The sequence below is a fragment of the Nuphar pumila genome, chromosome 4 (genome assembly GCF_984573655.1).
Source record: "Nuphar pumila chromosome 4, dmNupPumi1.hap1.1, whole genome shotgun sequence".
NCBI classification, from domain to species: Eukaryota; Viridiplantae; Streptophyta; class Magnoliopsida; order Nymphaeales; family Nymphaeaceae; genus Nuphar; species Nuphar pumila.
In genome coordinates this window covers 7100635-7112173 of record NC_143252.1, presented here as the reverse complement: position 1 = coordinate 7112173, position 11539 = coordinate 7100635, and the positions used below count along the sequence as shown (strand labels likewise).

General features: G+C 39.6%; 1 protein-coding gene across 1 annotated transcript; it reads right to left on the bottom strand.

The window, feature by feature from the left end:
* Nucleotides 1-6424: 6424 nt before the first annotated feature.
* On the bottom strand, nucleotides 6425-9585 carry LOC149839210 (uncharacterized). Its single transcript, XM_090004034.1, has 6 exons — nucleotides 9468-9585; nucleotides 9261-9300; nucleotides 9055-9141; nucleotides 8585-8804; nucleotides 6897-7164; nucleotides 6425-6816 (listed from the first exon to the last, which is right to left on the bottom strand). The coding sequence occupies exons 1-6, from the start codon at nucleotides 9525-9527 to the stop codon at nucleotides 6601-6603; spliced, it is 891 nt and encodes a 296-aa protein (XP_089860160.1). The 5' UTR covers nucleotides 9528-9585; the 3' UTR covers nucleotides 6425-6600.
* Nucleotides 9586-11539: the final 1954 nt, after the last annotated feature.

Here is an 11539-nt window from a genome sequence, read left to right as displayed (position 1 = left end):
CACATTCCTAAGCAACAACCACCACCCCACCCATTACCGACCACATATTGCAGACCACGGGTTGATAAAACCCTTGTGGTTTTCTTTGCCCACCGAGAAGTAGGGGTACACACGAGCCGAGCTTGAGCCAAGCTCGAAAAGTTATTCACAAACTCAGCTTGAGCCTGGCTCAGCTTAGCTCGAGCCAATTAACTTACATTTTAAAAAAAACAATCAATTGCATAGAAGGCAAAATTTGAACCCAAGACCTCACGCATACACGGTATACACATTACCCACTTAGTGCATATCCTAAAACAAGTCAATAAAAATAATACATATCCTAAAATTAGTTGCCAATATGAAATAATTAGACGAGCTTAATCAAGCTTGAATGCCTAATGGGACGAGTCTGAGTCGGGTTTAAATGAGTCGAGCTCGTCGTCGTGCAGCCCTAATGGCAAGTTTACCAACTTCAACACATTTGTTAGGAGAAGGTGGTGTATGTTCTCCCCCGATGATTCACTGAATCCCACGTCTGTGTTCGGGGGTCTGAATGAGCACCACGTATATAAGCACATGGGGCTCGTATTCCCGTGTATGTTGACATCACTTAGCATTGGAGTCTAGTATGGTTGCAAAGACTTAAGTACCCTTTCTTGCTATTCTTGTCATAAAATGATGGTTTGAGAAAATGATAAAAATGCCCTTCATTCAAAAAAGAAAAACAAATTGTTCAAAAAAGGACAAACATGTCCTCCATCCAGAAAGTCGAGGATGATGTTGACTCTTCAAATTCTACACAGCGAAATGAACCTTAATCGTTTCACCAATGGTGAGTCGGCGATCCGATGGTGATTTGGCTTAACGAACCTGAGCCATCAAAAATGTTTGTTTGAACTTTTCATCGTCATCTTCTTCTTCTTCCTTCTCCGTAAAACACTGTAAAACCCTCTCACTCACTCTCCCTTTTCTTTCTGCTTCTATGCACATCTAGCAGACGATCCTACATTGCTCCATCAAACACTAACTGACCTGCACACTAACTGTAGCATCGTTCAACTTGATGAGTTGTGGAGCCTGATTCATAGTTTTTTCCCTTACAAGAGGGGGGTTTGGGGGCTACTCTCAGTGTGGGTAGCATAGTTTTTTCCCTTACAGGAGGTGGATTTGGGGGCTCTTCCCAGCGTGGGTAGCATCATTCAACTTGATGAGTTGTGGAGCCTGATTCAGAGTTTTTGCCCTTACAGGAGGGGGTCCTGGGGCTCCTCCACGCGCGGGTCCTTTATATGATCTCTTTTATAAATCACTACTCTCTTATCTGATTTTCACTATAAATCGCTATAGTGAGACTCGTCAACACTATAAATCGCTGTGGGGCTCGTTGGAGACCTGAAAATACTAAAAATTATTGTAGGGAGACCCGACAACCCCATAAATCATTGTTGGAAGACCGAACAACACTATAAATCATTGTGGGGCTCGTTGGAGACCTGAAAATACTACAAATCATTGTTGAAAAACCGAATACTATAAATCATTGTGGGGCTCGTTAAAGACCTATAAATACTATAAATTGTTGTAAGGAGACCCAACAACACCACAAATCGTTGTTGAATGACCGAACAACACTATAAATCGTTGTGGGGCTCGTGAAAAACCCAAAAATACTATAAATCATAAATCGCTAACCAGCTCAGATAGTAGCAATTTACAGTAGAAATCAGATAAGAGAGTAGCGATTTACAGTAGAAATCAGATCATAGAGTAACGATTTATAGTAGAAATCAGATCATAGAGTAGCGATTTACAGTAGAAATCAGATTAGAGAGTATCAATTTACAGTAGAAATCAGACCATAGATTAGCGATTTACAATAGAAATCAGATAAAAGAGTAGCGATTTATAGTAGAAATCAGATCATAGAGTAGCGATTTATAGTAGAAATCAGATCATAGAGTAGCGATTTACAGTAGAAATTAGATTAGAGAGTATCAATTTACAGTAGAAATCAGACCATAGATTAGCGATTTACAATAGAAATCTGATTAGAGAGTAGAAATTAAACCAGAGAATAGCGATTTATAGTAGAAATTAGATTAGAGTGTGGCGATTTACAGTAAAAATCAGATAAGAGAGTAGCGATTTATAATAAAAATCAGACCAGAGAGTAGCGATTTACAGTAGAAATCAGATCAGAGAGTAGCAATTTGCAGTAGAAACCAGACCATAGAGTAGCGATTTATAATAGAAATCAGATCAAAGAGTAGCGATTTATGATTTGTAGTGTTTTCGGGTTTTCCACGAGCCCCACAGCGATTTATAGTGTTGTTCGATCTTTCAACAATGATTTGTGGTGTTGTCGGGTCTCTCTACAACGATTTGTAGTGTTTTCGGGTCTTCAACAATCCCTACAACGATTTATAGTGTTGATGAGTCTCACTATAACGATTTATAGTGAAAATCAGATAAGAGAGTAGCGATTTATAAAGGAGATCATATAAAAGCCCCAAAAAAATTTTGTCTGCGGGGCACTGCCCCTCGCCCACTGACTGCGTAGCAGAACCCGCACTGGAGGGAGCCCCCGAACCCCCCTCTTGTAAGGGCAAAAACTTTGAATCAGGCTTCACAACTCTTCAAGTTGAATGATACTACCCACGCTGGGAAGAGCCCCCAAACCCCCCTCCTGTAAGGGCAAAAACTCTGAATCAGGCTACACAACTCATCAAGTTGAATGATGCTACCCACGCTGGGAAGAGCTTCCAAACCCCCCTCTTGTAAGGGCAAAAACTATGCTACCCATGCTTGAAGGAGCCCTCAAACCCCTCTCTTGTAAGGGCAAAAACTCTGAATTAGGCTCCACAACTTATCAAGTTGAATGATGCTACCCACGCTGAAAAGATCCCCCAAACCCCTCTCCTGTAAGGGCAAAAACTATGCTACCCACGCTATGAAGAGCCCTCAAACCCCCTCCTGTAAGTGCAAAAACTATGCTACCCACGCTGAGAAGAGTCCCCAAACCCCCCTCCTGTAAGGGCGAAAACTCTGAATCAGGCTTCACAACTCATCAAGTTGAATGATGCTACCCACGCTGGGAAGAACCTCCAACCCCCCCTCCTGTAAGGGCAAAAACTATGCTACCCACGATGGGAGGAGTCCCCAAACCCCCCTCCTGTAAGGGCAAAAACTCTGAATCAAGCTCCACAACTCATCAAGTTGAACGATGCTACAATCAGTGTGCAGGTCAGTCGGTGCTTGATGGAGCAGTGTAGGATCGCCTGCTGGATGTGCATAGAAGCAGAAAAAGAAGGGAGAGAGAGATGGTTGATGTTCATGGCCTTTTCCAAGCGGGATTCCTTTCTCGGATGATCATACAGTGTAGGGACTGGGTCATAAATAACCATCTTCAGGGTATTTAAGTCTTTGCAACCACTCCTTTTCTAGAATTGTCATTTTTTTGGCACCAGTGGAGGAAAGGGTACTTAAGTCTTTGCAATCGCATCAAACTCCAACACTAAGTGATGCTGACAAACATGGGGATACGATACACACATGCTTATATAAGTGGTGTTTTTTGGGACCCCCGATCATGAGATGCTCTGTTCGGAGGGGGGTTAACATATAACATGCTTCGATTTGTTAGATGATATCTCTAAAAGTGTAATTTATGTATAGGGACCTAACCTACGGCATATTTACATTTAACCACCTCAGTTTTTTAAAATATTTAAGATAAATGCTACCTTTTTAACAAATAGCTCAGTTGACCTGCTAACCCTATGAACCTGCATATTTTTCCTTCACTGTAGCTGTAAACTGGAAAAAAGGTATAAAGTGATAATCAATAATTTAGGGTGTGTTTTGATTCACGTGAATTCTTAGGAACGAGAATTCACAGTTCTTAAAAAATAGGATTCTCTTGTTGGGATGCATAAACCTTTTTAAAATTTTAGAATTCTCCGTTTAGAGTTCCCATCTTTTTAGGTGTGGGAACTCTAATTCACAATCTATCGGGAGTTCCTGATTGATGCCAATTCTCTCTCTCTCTCTCTCTCTCTCTCTCTCTCTCTCTCTCTCTCTCTCTCTCTTGAGTAGGCCTGTCAACAGGCCGGGTCTATCTTGATCATGACCCGGTTCTGATTCAGGTGAGCTTGGGTTCAAACCGAATGGGATAGGTTCAATTGTTAACCAGCATATGTGGACACGGGTATGAGTTTATTTCCATTTAAGATCCAATTTTTTTTAATAAAAAATATATTATTTTATTGGGATTGAAATATATGTGCATACTGGAATCCGAACCAGTTCTGGTTTATATTAGGTCTAGTGGGACAAAGATCTGGTACTGAAACCATAAAGCTATACCCAGTTTGGACCCAGTGGGTTCTGGGCTGATCTGACCCATTGACAGACTTACTCGTGAGAGGTAAAAATGGCTAGGATATGGGGCTATCATGTTATATCCAAACCCAACTCCAAAATGTATGCTATAAAGCTAGATCCAAACATGGATCTGAATGGTATCCAATGAGATGGATTGAAGATGGATCTGAAATAAAAAATATAAACATGAATCCATAAAAATGATAAAAAATAAGCTTTTTACATATAAAACTGCAAATGGATCAGATTTGATTTGAAACCAAACATAGATCCAATAAAAATAAGATTTGGATCCAATATGAATTAAGCGATCTGAATTTGATCCAGAATGCACATTTGAATCTTGTGCTTAGGATCCATTCACAGGATATCTAGAATGCACATTTGAATCTTGTGCTTAGGATCCATTCACAGAATATCTAACTCAGATCGAACATCAGACTAGACCCAATCCATTTTCACCCCTGCCAATGCGTGTGTGTGTGTGTGTGTGTGTATATATATACATATATATATATATATATCATCTAAATTTGCTATTATATATATTCTTTTGACTTTAAATTCAAATCTAATTAGATTGGATCAAGTTAAATTTATTAATATATATATCCAAATTAACTGATTATGATCAGTCTACATTCCTGCTAGTATACCTTTTTTTCGGCTGCCTTAATCCAAAAGAATAAGAACTCACACATCAATTTCATGATAAAATAAAAAATAATATGAATTCCCAAAGAAAAAGGAATGAGTGCGTTCAAGTTATCCAAACGCTAGAAATCTAGAGATCGAAAATTCTCTGGATTGAGAATTCACTTTTCCATTATCCAAACGCACCCTTAAAGAAAGAAAAAGGTTAAAAGTGTCATTTTAAAGAGTTAACTAGAGTTAGGCAATGTAAAACATGGTCATCTGACCAATTTTTTTCAAAACATACAGTTATCTTAGTTATCCAAAATACTGAGTTGGCTAAAATATAAATTTGCCATACATTAGGAGCCTACGGATAAATTACCCTTCCTAAGATGGCAAGATCGGATTTTGCTTTCGAAATAAGGGTGTGTTTGATTGTCGTGGATCTCTGGACATCCAAGGACATGCGGATCTAAGCATGGGCCCCACTCACGCCTTGATCCAACCCTCTTCAAACGGAGCGTCTTAGATCTTCGGATCTGAGATCCTCAGTACAGGCCAAAACCCTTCCAAATCCATGGATTTAGACCTCATTTGTTTCAAAGCCTTTACATGGAAATGGGCATGGATTTCTAAAAATTCAGCCAACTCAGCTTTCCTATGTCAAAAGGGGAGGTTTGAAAGGATTTATACATAAAAAGCAGTAGGTGGTGGGAAAAAATGGAGCCTAATTGTGCCATGTTTGTTTCATTCATGGTGGGAAAGGATTACATCAGGATTGCCACCTCAGCACTTTCCCATATAAGTTGCATGAAACAAACAAGGTAAAATCCAATGGAGGGAGGGAGGTCGGACTAGAGTTCCTGAAATCAGAGATCTAAGGATGTTTGGCAGGGATGCCAATGGGTCAAATCCAGGATGGAGGTTTTGCAATTTGTGACTGTTCCAGATCCGATTCCGATCTGAATCTCCATGTATTTATTTGTTCCAGAGCCGAACCATTTGCATCCCTAATGTCCCGTCAAGATCCCTTGATATCAGATCCTCACTACAGGCCAAAACCCTTCCAAATCCATGGATTTAAAGTCTGACAGGGAGATCAGACTAGAGTTCCTCGAATCAGAGATGTGAGGATGTCTGTAGAGATGCAAATGGGCTGGATCCAGGATGGGAGTTTTGCAAATTTTTACTGTTCCAGATCCAATTCCCAACTAAATCTCCATGTAGTGATTTATTCTGGATCTGAACCTATTGTCCCTAATGTCTGGCCAAGATACCTTGATCTCATGTCTGAGGGATTCAAACGCACCCTAAGTTAAATAATTGTAACAAAAAAGACAAAATTAGTTGACAAGAACAGCACAGAAAAGAACGATTGAACAATTGCAATCATAAAAGGTGGAGAAAAACATATAACACTACAGGATAGAGAGATGAATGAAATTAAAAAATGAAAGAATAATAGCAACTCAAGTTTTAATACAGTAACTTGAATTCCTGAGTCCAAGGAATCCTGGAACCCCAGAAACATCAAAGGCAAACCTTCATTTTCTTTTCCTCTATTTCTGATGTTATACGCTCAAACTCCCAAAAGGCAAGTTCTTACTCTGCCCCAACAGTGATAGTGAAAAGGTAGAGTTTCAGCACAACAGCAAGAGCCAACTGCAACAAGAAGATGCCAGCAACAATGAGATGCCAGCTCTCGCCAGAAGATTTGATGTGTGTTCGAAGATTAAGGGCCACAAAACATGCTGACATGAACCCCGCAATACCGGCTATCACCCACCTTAAAAATTCTATGGGGACGATAGATAGACACTGCAAGATGAAAATACAGTAAGTTGATATGCCATCACTTTTAGACCCACTCAGAAACTTTTGAGGAGCAGGCAACTTACAGAGGCAGGAATGAAAACAAAGAGTGAGTATCCATATAAGCACCAGAGCTGAACAAGGCCAGAGGGAACCGAGAAGTACTTGAGAATAAGGTATAAGCCCAGAGGAACCATGATGACATAGCCATAGAACAATCCTGCTGACCATGTTACAAGGTTTATATCATAATTCCACTCCTTTTTTTGCAGCTTGTGTGCTATATACGTAACGAATGTCCCTATAGTGGCAGCCACAAATATCAGGGTGGTGCAGATCCAGAAAGGGCCATACCTGAGAGCAACAAAATTAGAAACCATTATTTCAATCATTTTCTCTTCAGAAATTATCACAATCAAGTACATAACTCAGGCAGCTCAGCTCAGATAACAGGCAGAACAACCTCATGAACCAGACTAATTTGCACCTAAGTACTTATTCACATGACCAGGTCCTTGTACCATGTGTGCATGTCAAGCTTGAGTACAGATAAAATTATTTTAATATATATGAAACAGTTCAGCCAGTGATGTGAGCTTGGCAAATCAAAGCGCTACATATAGCTCCACATGGGAAAGGTACAAACTTCTTGTATATCAAGAGTGAAATAACATCTCTCTGGCATATACCTACAAGTACAGAAGCCCGCAGAAAGCATTCGGAAACCCTGGTCAGATGCAAAAGTTGCCAGAATCTTTCAAAAACAGAGTTTCAAATAATTAAAACTCTATCCGGGTCTTCATGAAATGAAAAAAACCTTCATCCTATGCCTGTCATGAGTAGTTTCCTAAAACAATCCCATCAACCAAAATCGGTTGTCACTATGTATGGTGGAAAGCTCGTTTACATTTTCTATTTTTGTCTAAGATGTTCTATGATGACCACAAATTCCCAAACCCAAATTTGAGGCATTATTCTGCTTTCCCGTTTCACTGTTTACCTAAGCAAGCAAAATCACTGGAGCTTACTGCTCCCCTTCTTGATCGATGGCACTAACAACCCACAGAGAAAACAGACCAACTAGAAACAGATATCCCAATCCAAGCCAAAAAAATACTTGCATCAGATAACATACCAGGACTGGTGGAGCAATAAAATCCTAGCGTAAGTCTGCAGTTCAAATCCTATGTAACACGGACCATTCTAAAAGGCCCACACACCCGGTGTCGCATCTGTGTGGGTGCACCACTTGGATACAGCTTGCACAGTGTGAGGTGCGGCCAATCTCACCGTAGTTGATTTCTGTCCAAAACTGGACTTAGTTAACCTAACCGAGTCCAGTTTTATCTATAGTATATATTTAAATACGTATTCCTAACAAGTTTATATGCAACCAAACAAGCTTGAATGCATCAAGATAAAATTAAGATCATACTGGATTAATGAGATTGGCCAGCATAAATAATGAGTTCAAGGAACTCAAAGATCGCATTAAGCAGCAAAAGCATAAACAAGAGTTGCAATGCTGATCAGAGTGAGATACTATCTAGCTCATTATAGTTCACATTAACATTAAAATTAGCAAATCAATTATTTCAATGAATCCAAACTGTTCAATTTTACATTCAAGCAACCAGTAGCTGCAATATCACATGAATATGCATAACCCAAGTACTACAAAGGGTAGCATACCATTTTTGTAGAAAGCAAGCATATTATATGTGCTACAAGAAAGCCAAGATGAAATGTATTTAACAATAACAATCAAACTTACAAGTCGGGATTGTTCATGGTCTTCTCAGAAAAATCTCCCTTGAATGGAATAAGGGAATCCCTAATTCTTTCCAAGACATCCGATGTATCGACATCGAAATATGGCTTGTAAGCTGCAACAGTGAACAATCGGAACCAGCCGGTTGGCTGACTCTCATCGCCGCTGCTGCTGCTGCCGCCGCCACCACCTCCACTTCCCGGAGCTGGTTTCGAAAATGTATCTAAGAAACACCAAAATACATTCCCAATTACTCAATTTCTACATGAAATTCACAACCCCAACATTACTATCCTTTGAGAACCACACCTGAAAACACCCTAAACACCCAAATCTCAATCATGCATTATGAAGTAACACGAAAATGAGATAAAGATAGAACAGATCTACCCCAAATTTTAATAGCAAGAATGCAATTTGCGATCAGAAATTAATCACCAAGAAGCATAAAACCAGATCGAGAGTGTTCATACCATCGGCATCGGGCGGTGGCCGATACGACCCGGAAATCTTCCCGTGGGCCTCAGTTGGGGGAAATCTTCCCGTCTGAAGATTGGACTCTACACATACAGATCAAGAAGATTAACAAAATCTAACCAATAATTCCAGCAAGAAAACCAAAAAATCACTAAATCACAAATTCAATAAACAAATCTCTCCATGAAAAAAAAACAAATACCTGAGAATTTCAAGGTCACATGGTCGGGCCCTGAAACAGCCTGCAGCTCAATCAGAAACAATGAGATCTCTAAGAAACGCAAACTAGAGGAATTAAGAAAGAAAAACAGAAAACAAACAAAAAAAAAGAGGCTACGATCAAGAAGAAGAAAAGCAAATTTTGATAGATCGAACGATCTCGGAAAGGGCGAGGGAAATGGGATCTTACCGGGACCGATCCAGAGACCTTCTGATTGTCAAGAGCCGAATACCCACCACCGGACATCATCTTCGAAGCTTGATCCTTTACTTACAGAACACCCCTCAAAAATTTCATTAAAAAAAAATCGAGCAGACTCTCTCTCTCTCTCTCTCTCTCTCTATTTTGTAAGAAAAATATACTAAAAGGACTCTCCGTGGATCGGATCCTGACCCAAGTCCGAACTCGCCATCCTGGGTACGTTAGATTTGAGGGTTGGATCTGGTAGATATGGGTCCCATTTGGACATGAATCGAATTCTAACAGGTGCAAACTGTATCAGGCTGGTTTGGGCCTCCGGTCTAAATTCGACTTTTATTCGTAGATTTGATTTTGTTTGTTTTTTTCTGATGACAAGGAACCCTGGCTGAGAATCGGGTTCCTTAATGGGCCTGCTCCAGCAAGGTAAACCCCAGGTGGGGTCACAGACACCCAAGCCTTCACAGAGCCCACCAGTTAAAGGCACCCATACACCCGATGAGAGTCGAACCTGGGAGGAAGGGGTCAGCACCTTCTCCCCCATGTGAATACCAAAATAAGGTTCAAACATGCGTTGGGATCGAATTTCCATTTGAACTAATTTAGGTACTTTTGGTATCAAATCCAATCCATTTTTTCTTTTTACATGTGAAAACTCTTGTTATCAGCCCCTTTATCAGATTCAGTATTACCACTCAAAATTCATGTTTACATTCAACTCTATTACCTAAGATTAGTTCAGATCTTAATTCAGATCCGAATTATCTGCACAGCATTTGGATTTGGGTTTGATCTATCCTGATCATATATATATATATATATATATATATATATATATATATATATATAAATCAAAGTTATGGCCAACTAAAGAAATGGGGTCAACTCAAGTAGGCCCAACACATGCTTGAGTAAGGTCTTTTATGCTACCCAAGACCAAAGTCAACCATGATATGAATTTGCTTAAGATCTTAGCAAAGCCTCTGTTCAACAATTTGATTTCAAGTTTTCAACCACTAGAAAATATAAGAAACTTAGTTTGGTACCATTATGCCGTATTTGACCAAAAAAGCTTCGCACACCTAGCTAGGTGGGTCAACTTAGAGCTAGTTGACATAGGTTTGACACGCAAGTTTGATTTTTTTTTGAAAACTATGACAGACACAGGATTTTTTAATTAATAAGAAACTAATTTTTTGCTATTTTAATGTTAAAAATGTTTTTTTATTAAAATAAAACTTCAAAATATTAAAAATAATGAATAATATTAAAATATTGTATGTACATGTCAGTGTGTCCACATGTCCGCTCGTGGCACCCGGGACACTTACCAAATTGGCATGTCATTGTGAGTCTGTGACCCAGGGTGCTTGTTTCTTGCCGCAGGCCAAAGCCAGCAAAAATCTATACCCGTTGGGAAGAAGAGAGTACCCGTAGAGTTTTACACTGCAAACAGTAAAACAGGGTCATGGTCAACATAGCACCTTTTGACCTGTACCAAGACCGAACTAAAATGATAGTTTTTCTCTGGTAAAAAAAAAATAATGGGTCTTTGCTCATCTGGTAGGAGCAGCGTCACCTTGTGTTGGGGCATTGCAGGTTCAAAACCCAATGGTATAGTTGTATAACTAGTAGGGGTCTACCCGTGAAAAGATTGGGTGTAATATGATTGCACAAATATTTGTGCATTAAGCACCTGATCACCCTCCATCTTGGGGATATATAGGCCTGTCAGTTGTGAGGCCGAAAGCCTAATGGAGGGCGATCAGGTACTTAATGCACAAAATTTGTGCCATGTGATTGCACCTGATCCGGGCTCCCCTAACCCCAGCTTGCCTTTAAAAAAAACACTATTTATCTGAGTCACTTAATTGACAATTGTCTGCTCACCTGAGATGGAATCAAATGTAATTTTTGAAGTCATGATTTCAAATCACATATTTCACAGTCCCATTGGGAATCACATGAAAGTCACTTAAAATGCGATTTCAAATCACATTTTGTTTCTTATTTTCATGAGATTTCAATTCACATGTTCACATTTTGTTTCTTATTTTCATGAG